The sequence below is a fragment of the Solea senegalensis genome, linkage group LG9 (assembly GCF_019176455.1).
Source record: "Solea senegalensis isolate Sse05_10M linkage group LG9, IFAPA_SoseM_1, whole genome shotgun sequence".
NCBI lineage: Eukaryota > Metazoa > Chordata > Actinopteri > Pleuronectiformes > Soleidae > Solea > Solea senegalensis.
In genome coordinates this window covers 24,308,857-24,335,222 of record NC_058029.1, presented here as the reverse complement: position 1 = coordinate 24,335,222, position 26,366 = coordinate 24,308,857, and the positions used below count along the sequence as shown (strand labels likewise).

Genomic DNA, 26,366 nt, shown 5'->3' with positions numbered 1-26,366 from the left:
TCAAACAAACTTCTCTGGCCCTTAAACCCAAATATTTGTAGACAAGGAGGCAGAGGCACAGCGGGGGCTCTTTGATGTTGCTCATAGTCCAAGCCCACGAGTGAGTAATGAGGAGGTTGATTATGCTGTGATTGAAGCACTCAGCCTGTTTGTGGGTCAGAGCTGTTTGACGCCACCCAACTAGAGATCGCCCCCGCAGCGCACACAAAACTCCCCCGGTTGAATAGACGTGATTATTGGGGGAATTAGTTATATTGCGACACCATATACTGGAATGGGATTGCCTTCAAGAGAGTTGGACTCTCCAAACTAGTATTTACCCATTTGAATTCCCATTTGCATTCTCTCTCTCTCCCTCTCTCTCTGTCTCTCTCTCTCTCTCTCTGGCAGCATGTTGGCCACTGGCACTTTAGAGTAAAATTGACATCTCTATTGAGACAGCAAAAAGACGCAGGCAATAAGGAGTGGTTGTAAAGATGGCTGGGCTGTATATATAGATGGATATGTATATATAAATTTAACAGCTGGGTTTCGCAGTGGCTCAAAGCTCGACAAAACACCTTGAGAAGGGAAAATGTTATGAGACAAACAGATGGCTGCCATACCAAGAGTTGCTGACTTGACTGCTTTGGGCCAAAATGAAAGTCTGTATCTGCAGCAGAGCATGTCTTAAGTTTCTTGTGTGTGTGTGTGTGTGTGTGTACATGCGCATATGCTGGGGTTGGCGTATTGCAATTAAGCTACTTTGACATCATCTGATCCTGCCAACTTCATCCAAATTTAATTCTCCCCCTGATTTTAATCTCTTTTAATGAAATACTCAAAGCCTACATATTCATCACATCGGGGGAAACAGGGAGACACTGTGGATATTGAACTGAGGACAGAAAAGCAACCAAGACGGGATAAAGACAATGGGGACTCTGATATTCTATGGAACAGAGGAAAAAAAATCTCAACAATTACCGCTAATTGCAGTCATTATTGCTACCATTCTCTGCATCAATATTGTGATTCATATCGTGGGGCATCGGGGCATGCCACCGTCATCCCAATTATTTTTCTAATGGCTGTTATTACTCATCACCATGGCAACCAGGCCAGACCATTGTTTTTTTAACAGAGCTAATTGCAGTAGTTGTGCTGCACATCTCGGACAAATCAGCGCTGCAGCTCCCGTGTGTGATTAGTGACCTATCAGACCCGAGTGAGACAGCAAGTGGCCTGTGCATGAATCAGCGACGACACACAAAGAAAAAAGTACTTTTCGCTCCATTTGTGCAGCAGCTTCTCTGGCAGTTGGAACAGTAACTGCCCGTGTTTAGGAAGACTCGTCTATTCTTTAATACCAACCAAACAATCTGTCACTAAATGTTTTTATATCACAACACATACTGCTCCTGTTTCAAAGTAAAAGTACTGTGTATTTAGAAAGATTTGCTCCGTACTGAAGACTCGGGCATTAAGTAAACTAAAGAGGAGAGCCCATGGCCTAGTGGAAAGGGAACTTGGCTTGTAATTGGAGGGTTGCCGGTGCGAATCTCAACACATGAGGCAGACACAGCCAGTGTTCTCCCCCTGTCCCAAGCCCAGTATGCAACTTCGTCCACTAGGGGTCTCTCAACGAAAACAATAACAAGTTTGATGAAGTCAAGAACCAGCGTGGAGACATGAGAATTGTTGTCCTGTTTGGTTTCAATGTGCATGTGCACGTTACAGGAAGTGCTTTGGCAGCAGAAAGTGCAGCACATGGTAAGATGTATTTATGATCCATTAGTGACAAATACACAAAACGTAACACAATTGCTCTCTAGCAGCCCTGAATATTTTATTCCTCAGTTATAGCAAAGAAGGTTTTATACTCTATTACCTCAGTGTTGGAAATGCTAATGTCATGTCAATGCAGAATGTTACATATGATGCCTTTAATATAATAGACCTCTTGAATAATATATAATAATATTACATCTCTAAAAATCCTCTTGATCATGGCAGCAACTTGGAAGCAGACACACACACACACATGAGTGAGCAACAGATCGCGACTCAGTGGACTAAATTCCCTGAGCGTCAGCTCAAATATGAGCCAACACTTTTTTAAAGGTGACGTTCCCGGTATAGATTGAAAATGTTTGCATTGCCTTTCGTAGTTATTTTAGCCCTGGTCGATTAAACGTGTAAATGTCGGTGAGGGGACAATAGTGTATAGTCTTGAATTCTATAGTTCATCCCAAAATGCTGTTGACATGGACAGGAGAACATCTCTGCAGCACTGGCTGAGAGCTTACGGGAAACGGTCGGCGTTGCTTACTGAAAAACCAGGAAGAGACCGTGTTCATAGCTAATTGTGTGCAGCTGCACGCGCTTCCATTGTGTTCCGTTCCATTCCATTGTTAGCCGCAGTGGCGTTAAGTCGTAAAGTGCAAGGAAAAGCAAGAAAGGAAACAAAAAAAAATGAACCGCCGTTGTGAGCGGAGCGACTGGCATCTGCTGGCACCCGCTGAGAGACGCCACCAAGAAACACCTGCTGCTGGATGATCAATCTGGGCCAAGAGAACAAGAGGCCTGGTGAGACGGTGCGGGAGCGAGGGCTCCAACCAGGAAATGATAGCAGGGTGTTAGGAAGTGATGGTTTGGGTATAATAATGCAGCTGGCGGGGGCCGGGCCAAATATAAGAGCGATGACGCATATTCTTCTGCTCAAGCTCATAACACAGCTGGGCTCAGCACTTTAGTCTGACTCTGGGTTTTATAGGCTGCCATTCACATCAAGGCCGCGAGCCTGCGTGGCCCTCTGATCACCGAAGAGAGGAGGAGGAGGAGGAGGAGGAAGAGGAGGGAACCAAGCCCCGTGACAGAGGTATTAATCTGTGCCACATTAAAAAAAAATCTGAGCCCATAATAAAATACTCTGCAAGTGTTGAATCATATTAAGAGAGAATTCTGGGTGCAATCGATCGCATTGGTCGTGCACTGGCAGTTATGGTCAAAGGGATAAATAAAATGGCGGGGGGGTGGGGGGGGGCAGAGTGGGTAAGGTTAAAAACAATCACTTCTCTCTCCAGCCAAGTGGGGGCAGTATTTCATAGCGGTGAATGGGTGATTTTTTTATTTTCTTATTTGAAGGGCTTTTACCTCCTCCTGTTCCGGCCCTGGTAAAGAAAAGAAAGGGGGGAGCCTTTATTTACTATGCCAATAGAGATCCAAGCAGGGCCATCATTTCAAAACACATAAACAAATAAATAAATAATGGGTGTACAAATTCATAAGACAAGGCTCTTCGGGGGCCCGTCCTAATGGTCCCACAATGGGGATGACTTATACGTCGAGAGAGACAGAGAGAGAGGCAGGGGGGATACAGGGACAGAAGGGGGGAGTGTGGAGAGTTAAAAGAGAGAGAGAGAGAGTGGGGAGGGAGGTTTGGGAGGCAGCCAGGTGGACTGCTGGCTCACCCTTGGTCACAGTAAATTCTAGAAAGCTGCCTCAGTGGTGCAGGCTGGGCGAGCGTGGCTGAATTTACCTCTTTATGACGTTTGTAGCCGCGCAGGCAAAATCGCACCCAAATGCAGTGTTTGAACAAAAACTGTCTTTAATTTGAATAAACATGAACATAAGAAGGAAGACCAAACCCAACCAGAAGGGCCGTGTACTACATACAAACCAAAGTTATCTATAAAGAGAACAGACAAAGATACTGGGGAGCACGCAGACTGAAGGACGACATATTTTACACAATTATAGCCAGATCTTTAGATTAGATTAGAGTTTTTTTGCCTTCTATGACATCATCGCATCACGTCAGTGACGTTGACCAATGAGAGTACGACGCACTGAGCAAGTGCAAAAGTAAGGAGCGCAAGTGGAAAAGCAAAAGATGAAGTTATTTCAAGGTCTCTTTGAGGGACTGACGGCTGAATGTGTTTACTTCCCATACACACCGCCTCAGATGCCATTGTTTGTTTACAGTCTTAGTGTCTGTCTCTTCCTCTTAAAAGTCCAGTGTTTAAGAATGACTTTATCCCTCTCTCTCCCACACACATCAGGGAACTATGCAGTGTCTTCAAAAACTAGAAAATACATCGTCCTCCTTTGCTAGAAGAGTAAGTTCTGACATTATAATGCAAAGATGTTTTGTGCCTTATATGAATATAACTGTCTAATTCTAAGGTTACGGAAATGCTTTTTTTTAATAGTCATTATACACTTATACAAACATACAGTGTTTACACATGATACCTTTAACTTCATCACTCGAGTGTGATGATTTATGGCTCTGTGATCACCTCATGTGACACTGCGACCAACCAAAAGATGGTCTGACCTCAGCATGAACACACAAAACACAAGACAAGGCAGCGAAATCAATCATAGGGAGGAAAAAATACAAGCAATGCTTCCAAACAAACACTTAAAGGTCCTATGTGTGAGAAATGTATCGTATTTTGACACAAAATGAACTCATTTAAATGTGGAGCAGAGATGTTAGCAGCTACCAAAACTAAAAAGCCTCAGTTCCCCTCGACCAGAGGAGAGACATTTAAACATAGATGTCTGACAGAGCACAGGAAGTGAGAGCAGACATTTTGGTGTGGACACTTCCCTCCTGGACAGGAAGCTACTCTCTCTCTCTCTCTTTGTTTAACTTTGTTGGATATATAACACTTTTACGAGTGAGTAATTGTTGCGTTGTCGTCTCCTCTCATTGGGATAATTTGCGACTTCTGCTCTGAAGCAGAAACACTTTCCCTTTCGATCACCGTATGTTGCTGACACACTAAAGTGTACAGTGGCACACTTATTTATGTGTACGTGCATGAACGCAGTGTATAATTGCAGCTTCGAATTTCCATATTTTGTCAAATCTGGCAACATACTCACGCCACGCTCTTGCAACCTTCTGACTTGGGATTGCAGTAATGGTTTTAACCACTTTAAAGGCGGCTATTGTACATATTGTAATCACCGTTGAAGTCAAAACAAATCAAAGTCGAGGCCCAGAGCTCGTGACACTGTTTCCTCCTTTCAACAACAGAAAACGAGGCGCATAAGAGACGATCTGTCTCCACGAGACCCCAAAACAAGCCCCCGTGTATCCTTGAAGCAGTACCAACACTGACTCTGTGTTCATTATCTCTCATTATCTTTCAAATGGAAGCAGGCCAAGAGTGCGTGTGTGTGTGTGTTTTCTTTTACAAGAGGAATCAATGTAGGAAGCTACAGAAGCACGCGCCCTCGTGTTATTGCCGCTTTAATTAAAACTATAACAGCGACTCATAGAGTTTCCTCTCGTCAGGGGTCATCTGCTGGCAACTCCTCCATCTCTTCCCATCTGCATGTACAATTTTCCCATCATCCCAGGAGTCTGCAAGGTGGGCCGGGTTCCATGGTATATATGCAAATGAGCTGTTTGTGTGTGTGTGTGTGGGTGTGCTGTCTTGCTCCGGGTTAATCACAGTTTTGCAGCGCACCGACTCCATAAAACAGCTGACTTTGAGCTTCTTCTCGTCTATACCTCCCCCTTGCAGACCCTCCATTCACCCCTCATTCCCTCGCCTCCGTTCTTTCCGCTGTCTAAAATGATCACTCCATCTCTCTCAGGGAACCAGGACACTGCCAATCAAATCCAGCGTGCAAAAAGAAAAAAAACAACAAAAAACTCCCTCTATAAATAAAACATAATCCTTTGCAAATCTCGCTCTCTTCGCCCTCATTACCTTGGTTCTGTCACTTTCCTCTGTCCTCCTTTTCTTCCCTCTCCTCTGCTCAGCTCTTTAACTTTTCTGATTGCCCCCCCCTCTCATTCTCACCAACTACCTCTTTCCCTTTTTATTTAAACTCTCTCTATCCCTCATCCTCCTCCTTTCATCACGTCTTCCTCTTCCTCCTTGTCTTTTATCGCAGTGTTTATCATGTGTCTTCCTCATCAGATCCCCCTCTCCTCTTCTCTCAGAACTCTTCTAACTTTCTTTCTCTTTCACTTGCCCTCTCTTCACTCCTTTTTTTTTATTCCCTCCTGCAATCGCCCTCTCATTCTTTCCTCTTTTTTTTGCGACTCAGTGGGAATCTCTTCCTGCCTCCCTCCTCCTCCTCCTCCTCCACTGCTGCTGGTTCCCTCTATCTCCACACGCTCCTTCGCTAAAATGTGATTTGTTCTGCAGCTCAAGTCTGCGGCATAATCATGCTGTTTTTATGGAGCGGCTCGGAGAGCGAGAGCGGAAGAGGGGGGGAAAAGGGAAAGAAAGTGAGAGGATGAATAAGGAGAAAAGGGACAAAACAAACGTGTGAAAGGGTGAGACTCAGAATCCTTCCCCTCTTTCATCTCCTCTACTTTTGCTTCTCTTAATTGCCTGTCATAGCTCAGCAGCCACTTCTCCACTTTCTATCCCTCCTCTTTTTTCCTCTCTGTCTCACACTGTCTTTCTGAAACTCCCCCTCTTTTTTGGCAGACCTTCCTCTCCGTCCTCCATCACTGTGAGCACTGCACTACTCTTCCCTTTCCTCATGAGCTCTCATTAGGAACATTTACTTCCAGTTATTTACATGTTTAGTACCGTGTTTGACTGTGCTCAGCGGTTCGACCACCCACTCTCCATCTCGTCTGCATTAAAATGTCTTCATCCTGTCATTCCTGCACCTCGTCCCTTCCTCTCCACACTCTTGCATCACTCCTTTTGACCTTCGTATCTTTATGTCTCTCCAGCCTGCCGGCGTGTTTCAATCACCTCATCCGCTCCTCTTCTTCTTCTTCCTCCCTGCATCTCCCTGAATACTCCTCCCTTCTCTCCTCTTTCTTGTCCACCCATCCCATTACTCTCCCAGCTCTCCTTACCACTATCCTCTTTGCTCCCTTCCTTTCTCTTCCCTTTCCTCACGCTTTCAAACAGCCAAAGCTGGTTAGCGCAATCTACTGTGCAGCGTTTTATGGCCCGAGTTTGTCACTGCCTGCAACAACGCTGCAACAATGGCCGCCGCACACACCCCAACAGCGGCTTAAAGAAGATTTACAGGGCTATTACGCAAGGGCTACCACACTGGAGATTCACCACGGCCAAGAGCACTGGTCCTAACACCCTTTCAAAATATACCACATAGCAGCTCATTCTCTGTGGCGTGGAAGCGCTGCACAGTGCATTCGTGTGAGATGCTGATGGATGTGAAAGGCCCAGTGTTGACCAAGTTAGAGGCCGTTCACGTCAGCAGATTGTGACGCACGCACAAAGGACGGCGACAACACACTTTTTCTTATCGGTACTTTATTTATTCCCTCTTCTGCATTTAACACATCCTGTACTAGGGACCTTCCATGGGTGTTGGGTACCTTGTTACCCAGGCTTTTTTTTTTGACCTGGTGGGGATTTGAACCAACAACCCTCCAGTTCTCTTTCCACACTTCCATCCTTTGATACTTGGCACGAAAGAACTAGGTCAAACTCTGAAATAAGCTCTGCATCTCCATCATCCAGACAACGTTTCTGAATACACCCCCCCAAAAAAAAGAAAGAAAGAAAGAAATCACAATGTCTAGTGACAGTGGAAAACAGCACAGTAACTCAGCAGTTAAGAAGATGCTCAGTGATAGTACATGACAACCACTGTTTCTCAACTTTATGATATTTTTAACATTTTCACATTATAAATCTTGAGTTATATTATATTTCTCTATGACTTGTTTTTACTGCCATTTCTGTTTTGAATACAAACAGATCTCTCTGTGTTTCTCAGAATAGTGGTGTTTTGTTTCCGTGTCTGTGGAGACACCGAGTGGCGCGTCACAAATGATGGAGGGAAGGCGGGAAGCACAACAGCTGGAACATTTAGGTTAAGGACTCTGAAACACAAAGATGTGCAAAAGGTCCATGTTCCAACCGTTCTCACTACTTCACTCGTGTTTCAGAGAACCAGGGTTAATTCCCTAACCCAGAAAACACTGGCGTCGACAGTGTTTTGGTGACAGACGTTACACACTGGATCTTTACTCAATAACTTCAACAAACAGATATGAATCACAACATTAACGCATACATTTCACACACAAAAGCTGAAAAACATGGTGCAAAATGTATCTGGCGACCGAAATAAGACTTCCCTGCTGTCCATAACATAATAATATTATCAGTGTGTGTGTGTGAGTGAATAAAGTGTTACTGCCCAACACTGGCGAGGCCAGAAAACACACACAAAAACACAAGAGTGTGTTTGTTCATTCTTTGTGAAATGGTGTGGCCTAAACATAAAACTGCCCTACTGGCATGAATTACATAAGCACAGCGACTGCCAAGACACAAACTCACTCTTTCTCTGCATCCCTCACCCCTCACTCCCCCTATTGTCACCTCCCCCGCGCAGCTTCCCCGACATCCTGACAAAACACAGCCCTTCTGTTGATCTAATATGCAAAAGAGGGAGTAAGCGAGAGAAAAGCAAAACAAACAACACAGCACTGAACTGAACTGAGGGGTTTGGGGGCTGGCTCAGAGGAGAACGCACATATACTGTGCGCAGTGGCACTACACTTGTTTACCAATGAGCAGCAGGGAAACAACATCTCACCGCATTAACATACATAATAATAATGACGGCAGGTAAAAATAGCAACTAATAACTCCATCCTACACTCACACTCTGTGTGTGTGTGTGCTGCTCACACACACACACACACACACAATGCTTCTCTTTCTGCTGCTCCACACCACTCTCACATACATTAACTTCTATCTGGTCCGGTCCTTCGTTCCTTGAGCCAGTACACCGCTCTATCTCTCTCTCTCCACATTCAACAACCTCTCCACTTGACTCACTATATCTCTCTCACACTCTGGGGTCCAACTTTTATTAGGTTCTTCAGTCAGTCTCATCTCTCTCTCTCTCTCTCTCTGTTCTTCAGTCCAGTCATCTGTTCTCTCCGTCCATCCGCTCTCTCATTCCCCAGTCCTTTCACCTCCTGGGTACATGCACACACTCCCGCGTTCATGCTCGCTCTTTACTTTAATCTTAATTACCAACTCAAGCTCAATTACCGGCATTTTGAGCTGTTCACCCGGCGCTCTCGTTTAATGTTTCCGTTGTGGGACATTCCTCCTGTCGTCAAGTGCTCTAAATCTCTCTTTTTGTATCAGTTAGTATCACATTTACAGTTATGTTCTCTCTTATCTATAACAGAGGCATCACGTTGCAGCATTCAGTGGTAAATCTGCAGGGAGTCTAAATTAAAAGAACAAAGAACTTGCACGAACATAAAATGTATATGTATTACACACGGCAGACAAAATGGCTATTAAATGAAATGAGAGTGTGCACATGACAGTTATGTGCTTGTTTAAAGGAATAAAGGGTTTCCAACATGTCGTAAAACGGATTTTTGCCACTGAACAAAAGCCTCACCTGATCAAATCTACAGCATGTCCACTGAGAAAATCTGTGATGTCACATCATGACGTACAGGAGTTGTCGCTCCACTGCTGCATCCATCAGACTGTTTTACTGTGTGACCTTTGTGTGGATTTACCTGTACGTGTTGTGAAACCAGCTAAAAAACGCAGATTTTCTCAATGAACCCAGGTTTCCAGTTGTAAAAGGCTGTGTAAGGATGAGAAAAGGTGTCTCGTAGACTTTAACTGGCACAGTTTTGACGAGGTGAGAGTCTTTGTCACAAGTGCACGGTGTTCTTGTTACAGACTAATCCCCAGTGAGGTGTCAATAAGACGTCAGTCAGACTCTTGTACGATGGAATGATGAAATCATCTCATGCTGAATCTCATCACAATATATGTTTGTTATCACGATATAAATCTATATCCACATTTCTGTAAGGCTGGGCGATATGGCTTGGAAATAATATTTGGATATTTTGAGGCTATATCCTGATATACAGTAGATGAGATATATGGGGATATAAAGCTTAGTTTCTCTGAACTCATGAAAAGTTTTCTTTTGAGATGTCGGTGCTTCTCAAAGCAGAGTGACATACACTCTAGTGTTTATGTATCGCTATATTACATGATCTTAGAATAGAGTTATTACTTTTCATTTCAGGTTTATTTCTTTGACCTTTTGATGTTAAATGAAGGATATTTACTATGGAAGAATGACATTGACTATAACTATGGTCAAATTCAGCCAGAACATAAATAATTAGTGACTTTTTAATATATATATATATATATATATATATGTGTATATATAATTATGTCAATTCAATGTATCAATGTAGGAGACCAGGAGAAGTCAGAGAAGTCAGGAATAAGACAGAAATCTAACACCACATCTGATGATATCGATAATTGCCCAACATGAACTCATCTTATTTCATGTACAGTCACACATGAGTTTGGGCGCTGTACAGCATGTGTGTGTGTGTGTGTATGTGTGTGTGAGTGTTTCTATGTGCATGACTTACGAGTGATGCAGAGCAGGACCAGCACCAGGCAGCGCAGGGCCAGCGAGAAGGGGGCAGGGAGGAGGTCAGCGCGCTGGACGGCCTTCATTGTGTATTGTAAAGCTGTGCGTGTGTGTGTCTTCGTATATGTGTGTGTGTTTATGAGCACGTTTGCTCAATGGCTCTTCTGTGACCCTGCCTCCTTTACTCCAGAGAAACTAGTGCACACATACAGAAGCACCCTGACTTGTCCTCTGCAAGGCTGCAGGCACGCGCACACGCGAACTCCCCGGCTATTCTCCACTTGCAGTCAGAGAGAAGTTGTTGTTATGTGCTACAGCCAAGGCCTCGCACACGGTACACAACACGGTACACAGCAGCAGCGCTACGCTGCAGGCAGCGCTAGTGACTTAGCACCAGAGGAATCAGCTTAGAGCAACAGAAAGTCCCCGGCTTTGACACCTTGTGCTGCTAAGAACAAACTTGTGATACGCAGTGTCTTAAATCTGCACAGTGCAGAGGCTTTGCAGCTACAAAGCGGCACGGAGGCTCGGTTCCGTCTAAGCAATGTATGACAACGAAGGAAACGCCGCGAAGGCTAGATATATTTTCCACCGCGGTGCTGCGAGGACTCTGAAATCAATGAACCAGAAAAACCAATACCAAATGTGACCAAAGCAGACCTGCAATACCGGGGCGAGGATAATGGCAAAGTAATTAACCAAATGAGCAACGACTTAATTAGCTAAGCACCAAATCTAGCCTGCAGAGCTCGGTTAGCGCTGAGCCCCAGGTGTCCTGATAATCAACCGCACAACTAACCACAACATCAAATAGACTGCTTCTCTCTGGCAGGTCAAACCACGCTGCTCACAGCAACAGAAAACATCAATAAAAGTATATTTCAGTCAGACACGGAGCTGAAAACTACCTTTTGAAATCCAGCTACCTACACTGCGGTGCCCTTGAGGACAGAGAAATCTGGGCCAACAGTGTTCAATCTCCAACAGATTTGCCCTTTTTAACGAGTCGTCGAAGGTTTTCAGCAGCTCTCATGCAGTGAATCGGCAAGACTGAAGTCAATTTCCCCCTGAGCCGGAACCAAACGGGGGGCAGGACTCCGGAGGGACGAAGACACCGTCTAACTGCAACTCATCTGGAGGGAGCTGGGGTTCAATTAAAATCCACTGGGCTTAAGTGCCACTCTATAAAGCCAGAGAGGAAGTAGCTTGAGTAACAAACATGAGAAGTGTCTGAGCATGCCGCAGTAATGCACTTTAATCTCTGACGCGACAAACACAGGCATCTACAAGTATTAGCTATTTGGATGTCCTTTCATGTGTACACTATGGCGGAGACGGACAGGGATTTTACATGATCATTTCAGACGTCAGCTCGCCGTGTTTCAGGTCCGCGCAGATTCTCGCTGATCGCTATGACCTCACACTTCCTCGGCGTGTTTGTAATTCCTGGGAGAAGCGTGACAAGCTGCAGCTCCCACACACACACACACACCTCACTGAGCACTATCTGATGGAATAAAGTGCGGGTGTCATCCTCAGATTACTACACGCCGCCCGGTCTCTCGCTCCCTCCTGCTGCCGCCGCCGCCGCTGCAAAAACAATGAGCTCTCGCGGTGATGTGCCCTGACACTTCTGGCAAAGCCGAAAGCGGATCAAGCCCAATCTTCCCCCCGCGGCTCTGACTTCACCCGTCAAGAGGCTGATGCTGAGAAAATGACTCTGTGCTGGTGGTGGTGTTGCGGCGGGAAGCTGAGGTCTGGGCAGGTCTGCGGCCTCGTGGCAGACGGACGGAAAAGCAAATCTTTTTTTTGACTCTTTTCAAACTGATCCACTTTAAATTGTGTTAAGTTCATCCATTCCTCCCTCGTTCACTCGCTCCCTCTTTGTCCTCCAGTCCACTGCAGCAAGTTAATTCCAACAAATTTGTCCTTTTGCTTCACTTCTTTCTTCCTGATGTATGGAAATTGCTATAATCCCGGAGTGGTATCAGCGTTGATTACATCCATCTGTCTGTCTGTTTTCCGTCCTTCATTTATACAACCCTGTCCTCCCTCTCCTCGCTTGTGTGTGTATATGTGTGTGTGTGTGTGTGTGTGAGCCAGTGTGGGATCAACGTCTGCATATTTTGCATCCTCTTGTGTGAAGGTTAGAGATGTGCGAGTGTGTGGACGGAAGGAGCGACAATGGTCGTCTTTCAGGTCGGGAAACAGTGGTGGCGTGTGTGCGCCTGAATGTGCCCGACTGTCCAGCGTTGACTGAAGCAGGGTGGACATTTGCGTGTCTGTTTGGCCCTTTCACTGTCTACTTGCCCATTAAGTTGTCCATGCGGGCGCACACACACACTGCTGCTTTATGTTAAACTGACATTTTTATGGCAGCGGCCAGAGACGCGCGCGGCTGCCGTCTGATAAGAACTCTGTCCGCGTTTGTAATTTTTTAAGTGAATGTGCATAAAGTGGGAATAAATATGATTATATATGATTTTTACTGATGTGGACTTGGCTCAGGAGAAGGCGTCTGTGTTTTATACAGGTGACACAGAACTCGTGTACTCAGCTAATCCAACCTGTCACTTATGTGGCAACAACACATCCATAATATCATTTGACTTAAAAAGAAAATCTTTTTCTATTATTGTTATTTCTTCCCCGCAGTCGGGACAGACTAATCAAGTGATTTAATCACTTGATTAGTGTGATTTTAAAATAAATCCTTCTACTGTTAATGGATTTTCTTATCTCTTTGATTTACTTGTAACCTACAGTATATCATCCCCTCAGGTCGTCACGTTTTAATAATCTCAAGAAGACCTAAGACACACAGTGAGGCAGATATGGGACCATGAGTTGTAGACGCAAGAACCACCTTTTTAGTGTGGCTTCTCGTTCAGTTCCTATTTTGTTATCCCTTCATTCACTACTACAGTCTTTTTCTTATTTATTTATTACTTGATTTAATTTTTTCATTGAATTTTAAATTAGGCGTATCTATTATATCTTTTAATTCAGCTTTTTATTAATCACTTTCATTTGTTCATGATTATAAGTATTATTAACTGGTGAGATAGTTCTTCCTAGATAGCTTTTTTTTTATTATTATGTATGATAAATTCAGGCCTTACTGATTCAGTTGTATTGCAGTTTGTGTCTGTGTAAGTGTGTGTGTGTGTGTGTGTTTAACTCATGTTGTGGGGACCTCAATCTGTTGATGAGGACTTGTCTTCTTAGTGTTAAGGAATTGGACTTGTGATCAGATGCTGGTTCAAATCCCAGGACAGGTCAAGGTCTGGGGTGGCCCTGAGCGAGAAACCTGAATCCTCCTGGTGCCAGATACAGTAAGTGCTGCTCCTACACTTGAGTGTGTGTTGAATGCAGAGGTCCAATGCACTGTCACGGATTAGTGTGTGAAAGAAACCTCATCGATATAGATATCGTTGGAAATTCCACTCCATCTCGCACAGATCATGGGTTTGAATTTTCATATACAGAATTTCTACACGTGACAGAGAGTCTCCCTTAATATTGACTTATAAGGACTCATGATTGTGAATTTACATGTTACCCAAATTTAAACATTTAATAAAGATTTGAACGCACTTCACTTATTCATGCATCGTCGCAACATGGACTATCGTTCCTGCTCCTGGCAAAGAAACCGGCAAAACAGAGGCACTGGCGGGAGCTAACGGTGCCGAGTCCGTGACTTTCATTGTCCCGTAAAACGCAAGCAGCAGCAGCAGCAGCAGCAGCATCAGCATCAGCATCAGCAGCAGCAGCAGCAGCAGCATCAGCAGCAGCGCTCTGCTGTTACAATGGCACCTCGACTCGTTCTTAATGAAGTGATTCGTAAAGCATCCGCTCTAATCTGCCACCGGCTGTATTTACAAACATCTTTACACATTCAATTTCAAACACGCCGTTTCCTATTATCAAGTCAAATAAAGTCAGTTTTATTTATGAAGTGCTTTTAAGTAAATGGGGTCATCACAGTGTTCTTTATGGGGAAGAAAAGGACATAATTACAGACTCAAAGAATACACATGCAAATCATAACAGGATGTGCTCCGAGTGTGTGTGAGTCCCTGTGTGGGCAACCTCCGACGGGTGTGTTTGTTTTTGTCACAGTGTGCGTGGAAGGAAGAGAGGTAATAGTAAATTGTGTTCCCTAATCCCACCCCACCCACCACCCTCATTTTTTTCCCTCTCCCTCTCTCATCCAAATCAAATTTTTAATGGGCTTCATTGGTGCCACCGTGGAATAAGTGTTGCCAAAGCACTTAAGGGGCTTAAGTCAGCGGCGTGCTGAAAATATTAAGCACTCAAACAGCCTTACAAGGATCCCCGCCTGCTTAAGTATGCCGAGGAGGTCGTGCCAGCGTTTAATACCAGTGGTATTAAAGTGCACTGACAAGAGAGGGGAACAGAAATATAGATATATACGGTATGTACCGCAACTGCGGATAGATGGAGACGTAGGTGGAGGCTGGCAGGGAGGATGGAGAGAGCAGAGGTGCGAGACGTGAAGAGATGGAGAGACAAGGTGGGGGTAATGAGGTGGATAAAAGACTGAGGCTACATCAGTACCACTACATTTTAGTTTCAAATACTGAATCTGCTCCAGATGTGTCTGTCAGCCGCAATACCCAAGCATTTAAGAATCCCCAAAAATGCTGCGAGCTTCCTTCTCATTCAAAAACGCCATTAAAACGTACTTTCACTTTCAATTTGTCGTGACATTTTTTTTTTTTTTTTTTTGTTAGTATTAGTCTCCTGTTTGTAATAGTCTCTGAAACTAAGCAGACAAGTGCAGAGGAGAAAGTCAACTACCTTTTAGTCACAATGTGCAAACATTAGGACCCAAATCCATTAAGTGCCTTAATGACACTCAATGCCAGGAGGGGAAAGGAAAAAGAAAAGAACAAAACAAATCACCAAGAGAAAATACCTTTGGTGAGACTAACAAGACACCAGGGAAGCACATAAGGGTGGGGCAGACAATCACTACTTCCTGTCCTGGGGAAGACAGGACAGGAAGTAACACTTGACAAGGAAAAAACAACAATAACACAAGAACAGAATCCCGACAAAAAGTGCAAACACAATTATCCAAACAAGAAGCACCTGGATGAAACACTTTTGTGCACACACGTTTTAAGTAGGGATCGTTTTTTAGCGTCCAGTACGGACACGGATCAGCTGTGCTAACGCCAGACTGACAGACAGCTGGTCTTCAGGGGCCGCCATGTTGGATGTATACAAAAGCTTCTCTGAGCCGAATCAAATGACGGGGACCGATGCCGAGACTAGCGCCGTATACGGATTCATTTCCTGAAAACAAAGCTGAAACACGTGTCGTCGTAGTAAGGACGGGGAGAGACAAGGTGAGAGACAGTCAGGAAGACAAAAAGGAGGAGAAGAGAGGAGATTAAAAAAAGAAAAGCAAATAACACAAGAGGAGGAGACACAAAGTACGAGGGAATCAGGCCAAGGTGTGGGAGGTAAGGGTTGATGGGATGGCTGTGAAGCAGCATCAGAGGGCTAATGCACAGATTCTATCGGGAGGCTTATCCAAGATTAAATTTCTCTTTGTCCTTACGGCGGTTCTTGGGTAAGCGGAAGTGTCGAATTTATTTCTTACGTCTCCCCTGAGGTTGAGCAGGGGAGTGGGTTGGAAGCATGTGTGTGTGTGTGTGTTTGTGTGTGTGTAGGTGTGCGTCTTTAGGGTTCATTAGCTGGCAGAGTGTGAAAGAGGGCATGTGTTCCTGAAAGGTAAAAATAAATCAAATGAACATCTCCCCAAGGCTGTTTCAGCCTAAGTGAATATCCAAGTATTCCAGTGAACTCATACATATAGATATGCATGAATATAGATTGTGCATCGTCTGAATGTTCAAAGAGCATTTTCAAGTTTCCTATCCTTTTCTTTCCTAGCCTTCATATGTTCCATGGAGCTGTTACAAAGGTCACAATGCCTCACAGGAGTTTATTTTTTTACTGATTGAGTATTATCTCAGCATTCCTGATTGAGTCATCCACTGGGACTCTCTCCATAGTAAACGCAATACACAATATTACTTGCACATTCAGTTTAAAGTTGTACTTTCGATATTTCCAGGTGTGTTTGTGCCTATGTCAAGGACCAGCATGTGAAACACACGGCTGCCACTATAAGAACACGTGGAAAAACAGATGTTACCCATTTTACAAAAGGCTCACCAAAACTTGGCATGTTATCTCACACTTGGACAGCCTGGAAACCACCGTTTGTGAACCGCTCACTGTACTGCACCAAAGTCCATAGAGAAAATCAGCATTTTTAACTCACAGCAGCGCAGGAGCTGCTGGATTTAAAACAACACAAGTCATAAAATAACACATTCGAACTTACTGACGGAGTTTTTTGGGTCAGTGGGTTATAGCAATGCAAACTTCAGACAGCAGCAAAGGTATTCTTAAATAACCCAGACGTAAGTGGGCATAGGTTTTATAACATCAGCCTTGTGTCCCGGCTGGTTGACAATGAAAGAACCGCAAAAGAAGGAATCTGATGTCTTGTGTCACACAAACATGACCAGATATTCTTTGAATCATCTGTATTAATACTAACATGAGCTGGAAGACAATATAATTATAACAATAACCTAATCATAATCACAACAAGACATTCTTAAGTTATTTCAGACTTCAACGAGAACATGAGGAAGACCAGAGTATAAGAAGAGAACATTGGTGAAGCTGCATCTTCATATCCCTTATGTTAACCTTCCCTTCCAAGTGCAGCATCAAAACTCAAAAGATGTTTAGTTTGTCCATTGTAGGCTACTGTAAAATCATAGTGGTCCAACAGGGTTGACCTTGCTGCTGATATGAATATAAAATGAAAAAAAATTGTACGCAACACAATTGAATTCAAGAAATTGAAGTCATTTCCCCAACATTGTGAATCAGGCATGTCTGGGCCATCCAGGTGAGGGGTGTTACCCGGGTAACATCATCCAGCTCTACCTGTTGTGTTCTCACTTGAGTGGACTCAGAATGTCCAGATCTCAGTGCATGTCTAAAAAAAAGCACCTTTAATCAACTATATTGCTCCGAGAACATCCACATCAGTGCTGGCTGTTTTTCTGATTAGTTGTTTGTCTTGCTGACTTTATGTTAGTTGCTTGCCTGGAATCATGCACGCGCTAATCCAACTCGTGTGTGCTTCACAGTCTCTAATTAGAGAAGTCACTGCTCCTCCATCTACGGACACGATCAGTCAGTGCAGTCTCTGGAAGCTCAGCTCAGGCTACTTCCTGCTCACCTCACGCTCCTGGGTGCAGGGATCGATGCGGCCCGATCGTTTGGGCGCATTTCAAGTGACACCGGTGTCTTTCTTCATACAATTTAGGATTACAAAGTTTTGATTTTCTTCATTTTTCACAGGTTGTTGATTGTGGAGCTCGGCGAATAAATCAAAGTCAATATGGCGCACACCATGACAGGCTAACAAGAATACAAAGCAGGTACCTGTAGTTGAATGACTGGCTGTTTGAAATAACTCGGATTGAATGAACACAACCATGCAGTTTTAGTTTTTTTGTCACATAGTCCAACTTTGGCTCACCTTTATTTGTTTGGTATAGCAAACACGAGGATTAATGTCATTTTTTTGGCAAACAACAGACTTGGCAGCATGAAAGGAAGGACATAAAGGCATTGTAGAAATCCTATTATTAGCCTTGTCCCACTATGCATGTAACATGCATCAATGACGCATTCAAGGGGAGCAATTTTAGCTCCTTCTTTCTCAGTCTGGCAAAGAGCTGAGCATGAACCTTAGAACAAAACCCTCTCAAGTGACGGATTGAGAGAACTGAAGATGGAAAATGCGACTGGTGGCTGGTGCAGCTACACAAAGAGAGCTGGATCAGATTAGCTCAGTAGAGATAGCGCTGAATTCACATCATCAGATTATTTCACAAAGACGGGATTCAGAACCTGGCTTTTTATGTGTTCATCCAGAAGACGGCAACACTATTTTAATAATCCATTGTTGACTCACTATTACTAACCAAGGGGTATTCAGTATCATGTCAACACGTATTCATCTGTGTATTTCAACCCTAATCCCATACAAAAGTGCCTGTTGATCATAAATACTATTTTTGCTGTGTTATTAACCGTCAAACCTACTTCTCATTAGATTGTGTCAGTGTCTGATTAGTTGACTATCTACTTCTGGTTAGTCTTTCACATTGATCACATGTCACATGTTGATTATCAGTTGACAATAAGTTTATTGTCCAGTAAACATCAAATCATAGACGAGCTGACAATTAGTTGCTTATTTGTTTATCAACAGACTATTCGCAGGGAAACTACAGTACACTTGCATCTGTGATTGTGTGTCATGACCATCTAATTAAAGTAAAACACAGTGTCAACTGATTATCTGTTGATTTGATACTTGGTCAACAGTGGACTAGCAACATAAAGTGTTACCCAGAAGGAGTAGTAACTCCTGTACTGAGGCCAAACATGGATGTGAGGTGGATCTCATTCTTCAGATGAACAATGCTGGATCAAAAATAACCCATTTATTTCTCAGACCGAATTTGTCAAGAAATAATACAGATATCATGATTAAAAAGATGCATGTGTAACTACCAGGATTTTAGTGTTAGCAGAGGCAGGTTATGCACTTCCATTTCAAACTGACATCCTAAAACATCCACTATGTTAGAATCAAATTGTGAGAATTCCTGTCCCCTTTATGGCTTTCCAAACAAACAAAAAACAAGAGTGTTGACTTGTCCATCCCTGGATACAGATTGTTTGAAGTACAGCATTTATTCATAGGTGTATGTGGGCGGAGCCATTCATCTTCATTTACATAGTACGCTTCCACTTCTGAACGCAATGCATTAGAAACATGGTGGCACATGTAATAGAATAATAAAATATGGCTCTTACATTTATTCTTAAGCTACAAAAACATAACTATTTTAAAACAATCATACACATTATTAATGGGAACAATATTCAATTCCTGCCAATGAACCCTTTCTAAATGCTTCGCACTGGCCCAGAAATGGAATTACAGGCTCTACTGTTCAACCCTGCTGTTATTTAAACAGAACTCATTTCACAATTATATACAGTGTATACATAAAAAACAGGGGATCATTAAGAAGCTGAGTTGAATTTACTCAGCTTCTTAATATCTTAATATCTGCACAACTTGCAGTGTCATCACTCCTGTTGTTCCGATAAAATCCACTCCATCAACTATTATTAAAATTTCATGGTGAACTTGAGGCAAGTCAAAGCACTTGAACAAGTAAGTAAAAAAAAAGTCAAGAGCAACTTTAAGCCCTCGAAGCAACTCTGATGCCCTGACGTATAAATGCTTAATCTGACAAACAGCAAGGAAAAAGGAACACTGTTCACATTATGTGTAAACACAGCTGCACACTTTCCCTAGTGTTAATAACAACTGTAGTACCTGATTGTTACAGGTGTTCTAATCTGCTAAAACAAAGAGAACTGCAGATTATATCATCTATGATATCATCAAGAGCCATTTGATTTGTATTTGCTGTCCTTACTAAATTATTGAACACATTTATTGCAGTCACCTCTAACGTGACGGCGAGAATTGCTTCTCTCGCCAAAACAAACTTGCTTAAGCAAATCTTCACCTTTGCAAGTGCCATGCATGGTTCACGAAGACACACATCACGGCAATCTCTGCAAGCGCAGAAATAGCTACTTGAGTTGAATTTGTCCGTCCTTGTTGTTTACCGTTGTTGTCTGCATGTTGTGTCCCGTCAGTAATCCACTTATAATATGTAGTCGATTATGTCACAGACCCAGGCAACTTAAGCTGGTTGGCAGTTGGTACCATGCTGAGTGTCATCATCCATCATCAATTAACTTACAAATATTGAATTATCAAAATGTGCTGTCCTCATCGGTCCAAGCGGTCTGGGTTTCAGCATGTTTGCACTGATTTCTGGGTCAAAACCCGAGGGTAGGAACTGTGGAACGTGCTTAGAGCGTCCAGGCCAGCTAGGGTCCAGTTGAACATACACATATAATAGCAATTAAACTCCAAACCGCATTACTCGGCTGTGCTAGTCCAGCTTTATTTTTTAGATTTGAGTCAGACTAACATGTTTATATGTACTTTAAAAGGCTATTTTCCAATAGACTAACACAATAATTCAATGTTTTCTGACATCAGGTACACGTAATGACTAATCGGTGGATGTTGTTTACCCCTGAAGAAGAGCTGACAGGCACACAGCCAGAGAAGGCCACCTTCAATGACACATTCTTGTACGGTTCCATGTTAATTCTTCGTCTTTTAGAAGATACTGTACTGCTTCAATCCATTTTTTTTTTTTAGTTGCTTACTTGGTTTGTATGTATACAGCCCAGAGGCCAGAGCGTCACCACCCACATCTCAGAGAATAGAACACAACAAGGAGATTGGAGATTTCTAACAAGGGTATCCTTGGCCTTCTTGTTTTCAAGCATGGATTCAAAGAAACACACACTCATCCTAGGAAGCATACACAGTTATGAGTAAGAGAAGGCATGTTTTATGTATAACAACCACCACAAAACAATACACCCCACCCCCCCCATCGTCCCCCCTCCCACAGGGATGCAACAGAACACTAAGCTCAGTCATCCCTTATTCAGTAAGATAAATGCAAACGGCATTACCTGCCAAGCTGAGAGCACACTATCGGGGCTTCCTAACAAGTGTTTCCGTGTGTGCTCTGAGCCACATGCTTCACAGCTACCTACAGGGAGTTACACTCATTATCCATGTGGCATCATACCTCCCAGTGACAGGCTTCAAATCTCCGCACACTGTGTTTTCCCTGCTGCAGTGTCAGTCTCGTTTCGTTTTCTTTGCCAGCGCCTGTGCTAACATTTGCATGTGGCCTGTGTGGAATTTGTTCCTTTGTTCCCCCCCGATGTGTGTGTGTATGTCTGACAGACAGGTTGACACTGTGTCGATACTGTATGCCTGGTTTTATGAATACATTCCTACTGGTCGAAAAAAAAAAACCTGTTGAATTCCAGGTTTAAACTGTGACACTAGGTTAAACCAGCACTGACTCATTTCTTCTTCGTCTGCTCCAATTTTGGCAGCGTTGCAAATAATGGCGTCATTTAGGGTTGCCAACTGTCCCGTATTAGCCGAGACGTCCCTCATTTATTTGTCCCTCTCTTGTCCCGTTTATTGACTGCTACGCTGATCTAACCACTGAACGATACAACAACAAGAGCAGCCGCGCTGATCACGACACTTGAGGATCACAGACGACACCTGTCAATCATCCAATCACAGTGCGACGATGACAGGTGCCGTCCCACCTCGCGTCTGGAGATGAGGTGGGACGATGAGTCCCGCATCAGTCGCACATGATCAGTATACTGGAAGTAAACGTGCAAATTCATCCAAACTACACTACAATGGATAAACCTGCTAAAAAGAAGACACTAATGATAGGAAGCTAATGATGGGAAGTTAAAAAGACGTGAGGTAAGGCCATCAGTGGTGATTCAACGGAGGGAATTTTCAGTTGGCCACACACAGATGGTGCACATTCTGAGTCACTTGTATTTTATTCCTCTGCAAAACCGCTATCATTATGACAAATGCCTTAAAACTATACACTGTATATTCACACAAAACCACCTTGTGTCCCTTATTTCATAGAGACAAAGTTGGCAAGCCTAGCGTCATTTGTGCCACAACACTAAGATGTATTCTTTTGGCAGTTAGCATAGCTGTTAGCCTTAACCGTTTTAGCTAACTTTTTGTCATTAGCACCTCAAAAGTTGAGTTTGAATGAGGAACCAAAGTACTGTAGTACAACAACATTGTCGCTGTTTCTTCTTCCTCCATCTCATTTTGTTCTTTTGTGTCGTCACATTTCACACGGTGAATATGAAATTTTTATATAGTCTTTATCGAGTCTTGATGACCAATTAAAGCTGCTTTACGCTACAATTCAAACCCATTCACTCACACATTCATACAGCTCATCTATGTGCAGCACATGTCTGTTGCACAGTTTTCATAGCTATTCACATGCTGTTGGCTCAGACGTCAGGAGCAACATCGGGATAAGTGTCTTGCCCAAGGACAATTTGCTATCTAGACTACGTCGTAGACTTCAAATTGAAATGGGGATTCCCTCCACCACCATCGCCTCCGTGAGAAGTATTTCAGTTTCAGTTTTCAGTTCCACTGTATGAGTTGGCTGTAAAACCTTCAAACTGTGTCGATGGGGGTCAAAATGATGCCAGGGTGTCCTCACGCCATAAACTTTATCGCTCAGACTGGCCGAGGTCGGCTAAAAGATGCCACCGGCAAGTTTGAATGGTGTTAATTACCTTTTGTTTTAAAGTGTTAAAGCTTCATCAGTCAGTCAGTCATCATCTAACCGCTTTATCGGGTCGCGGGGGCCGCTGTGCCAATCTCAGCTACATCGGGCGATAGGCGGGGTACACCCTGGACAGTTCGCCAGTCCATCGCAGGGACACACACAACTAGAGACAAACAACCATTCACTCTCACATTCACTCCTACGGTCAATTTAGAGTGTCCAATTCACCTAATCCCCACATTGCATGTTTTTGGACTGTGGGAGGAAGCCGGAGAACCCGGAGAGAACCCACGCACACACGGGGAGAACATGCAAACTCCATGCAGAAAGGCCCTTGTTCCAACCGGGGCTCGAACCCGGGTCTTCTCGCTGCAAGGCGAGAGTGCTAACCACTACACCACCGTGTGGCCGTGTTAAAGCTTATGACGTTTCATTTCTGTGCACTCTGCTGGAGGATTATTAGCACAGTTCAGTGTGAATATGCACACGAGGGCAGCCGGAAAAGTTCATACACTGACGAAGAAGGAGTAACGCCAGAGTTATTAGATTCAGCACATCACCATCTGTAGAGAAAAGGATCAGCCCCCAATGACATTCACGTTGTCATGGTTGCTACATTAGAGGATGATGCTCCAGCTTTATCAACTGTGCAACAGTGAGAGCTGTTGAAGTCGACCCAAGGTCTGGACGTCCTGCCACAGCCAACATCCAAGAAAACATCGATGGTGATGGATGAGAGAGGTTTGGCTGTTAATCAGTGAGTCAGTGGTGTAAACATCTCCCATGAAGGAGTAGAGAACATTTTGCACAACTTGGCATGTCAAAGGTTTCTCCTCGGTGAGTGCCACAGCTTTTGACCCCTGATCAAAAGCACACCAGGCTGGTCATGCCACAGTTTTGAAGCAGATCCACGAAGGCAGTCCATGTAGTGGAAATATCTGCTGTTGAGGACTTTGTTGACTATCAGGGTGAGAGCTCCTATACCAAGGTCATCCAAGCGCTACAACCCTAATTGAAGAAGTGTGTTGGCCTCGGGGGAGACTATGACGGAAAATAAAACTTATTTGGTCAAATTCAACCCTTGCATCCTGGTCAGCCTATTAGCTTCTCAGCCCACCCTCGTAGCTTGGAGGAGGATTGTGCTCCACGGTGGCAATAAAAATTAAGAACCTATATGCCACCTTGCCAGGGGGGTACGTCGCCAACTGCCCTCATTCCACCAATTCACAAATGCCTAACAAAAGGATAATTTCTCCCTCGCATGATATAATCTTTCCTTTCTCCCGTCGCTTCAATGGACCCCTTTATGGCTTTTTATCACAACTCCCTTTCCCTCCCTCCTCCAACTCTTCCTGTCTTTCTCACTCTGTTTGTCTGATGCTTTCCCAAACGCCTGTCTCACTCTCTGCTCCTCTTCCAGCTCTTCTCTTCTCTCTCGCTGACCTTACAGAGGGTTCCCGCACAGAAGTCACTCTGTCGCTCTCTCTTTTTCTCTTTCTCTTTCTCTCTAGAGGGAAATCACACACTCATCAGTTTGCCGGCTCTGTTCCCGATGAGCAGGCGCGCAAGGAGAATATTAACGAAGCTCCTCAGCCAATTAACACCTAAAGCACATAACAACCTTTTATGTCGGCGGGCACACTCACATGCTTGTGCTGTGCACACACAATTCAGCTTAAACACAACCACTTGTACTAGCAATGAGGCTCACGTAAACAGACACACACACACACTTAGATTGTGTTGACGGGTGTGGGTGTCGAAAAAAGGGGGCATTTATTGGAGCATGGGGAAGAAATACATAGAGAACGGTCCATGTAAACAGAGCGATGGGCAGCAGTCAGAGTGAGAAGAGGAGAGAGGAAAGGACATGAGGTGAAAGAAAAGAAAAGAAAGAGAAAAGAGGAAACTCTGTGACCGGAGGTTAATGTGGAGGCGCTGCTCCTCACATGCTACATGCTAATTTGAAGGGTTAAATAGTGGGTAGGTAAAGACACACACACAGCCATCAGGATTAAGGCCTTGCCCAAGGACACATCGGCATGTAGATTAGCTGAGCCATAGTAATGGCGAGTAAAAATAATTATAATATATATATATATATATGTATATATACATATATACATATGTATATATACATATTTGTGATGTGATTTGACATATAACATGTACAGTTTGTACCTATAGGAGGTACAAACTGTGCATGTATGGGTCAACAGGTGTATCACAATCTATGGTCTGCATTCTTTGAAGGCCAGTAGCATCACTGACTGATTCCAAAAAACAAACACAGAGGATCATCGCAAAATGAAGAGGCTCCAATAAGTGGCTCCTCCTCAGGTCGACCTACCCCAGGAGCGATTGCACGGAATTAATTTTCAGAAAAGCGACAGCAGCGAATGATGAGACCAAAAGGTCTGCTGCATTCACTTTTAAATATGAGAAAATGTTGCTCGTTTAATACGTTCTGTCAACATAGACTTATAAAAAAAACAAAAACAATTATTAAGATTCCCAATGAATGTGAGGGTGGTAGAGTTTAATTTCACAGTGCTTTGCTTCCAGCTTTGTTTACAAGGGGCAGAACCCATTTAGAATTTATGTACAAAGTATTTAATTGTATAACAGCATCTGTAAACTGCAGTTACTGGACGTTAAAAAAAAGACAGTCGACTTGTGTACTGCGTGGACAGCGTTGAAGGAAAAGATCAAAACAAGATTAAATGCATTGCCATGCAACAAACCTACAAATACATATATATTCCCTCTGCTTTGGCTCAGTGTGGAAACAAGTGAGGCAGAATTAAAGGGATAGTTTTTGTTTTTTTTATGAACACAATCTGGCGTTGACTGTGCTGTGCTCGCAGGCTGTGACACGACAAAAGGCTCAACTTAGAAAATCTATGCCCAATTTAATAAGTCTACGACATTGTAAGAATACGTTTGCCAAGTTTTTGTCACTTCGTAAACAGCTCACTCCGTGCACCAAAGTCCATAAAGAAAATGGACAATTTAAGATAATGGCACACAAGAGTTCAAATGCGTAATGATTTACCAAAGGAGCGATGAAGCAGCAGTAGACCAGTTGATTTTCTCTGGTGTGGGAAAGTGAACGGTGTGAGATTTGCTCGTGTTCCTACTGGCAGTCATGTTATCAGTGAGCGGTGCACACTTCAAACAACTTCACTTCAAAAACCTTGATCTATAACTTTAAGCCCTTTTTAGTGCGCTTCACCTCAACTTGAAATACAACAAGTGTAAACAAGTGGTATCTGTGGTGTAATTGCTTTCTGGAGGTCATATATGGGAACATTGTATTAAAATAGATTTTAAAAATTCAACCTTATATCAAATCCAAACAGGCATTCACACCAAATCAAAGAGTCCGTATGAGCTAATTAAACACCATTTTTCTGACATACACTCTGCACTAAGCCCATAATAGGGTGGAAAACGGAGTTACATACTGTAGCTTTAATGTGCAGAGAGAGAGAAGAGGAAGAAGAACAAAGAGTGTGAGGACTGAAGGACACGACAGAAGGAGAGAGAGGGAAGAAAAATGAGATGGAAAAT

General features: G+C 43.5%; 1 protein-coding gene across 3 annotated transcripts in view; it reads right to left on the bottom strand.

Annotated features, from left to right (window-relative positions):
• Nucleotides 1-26,366, bottom strand: part of cadm4 (cell adhesion molecule 4) — a 229,403-nt gene that overhangs the window by 53,505 nt on the left and 149,532 nt on the right. The window contains exon 1 of one of the 3 annotated variants that reach the window (XM_044033447.1): nt 10,397-12,439. The exons of 1 other annotated variant lie outside the window; for it this stretch is intronic. In XM_044033447.1, coding sequence (XP_043889382.1) covers nt 10,397-10,484 — 88 coding nt within the window. In that variant the 5' untranslated portion in view covers nt 10,485-12,439. Of the gene's footprint in view, nt 1-10,396; nt 12,440-26,366 lie in introns of those variants that run through there. One more of the 3 variants, XM_044033449.1, reaches the window with a different exon arrangement.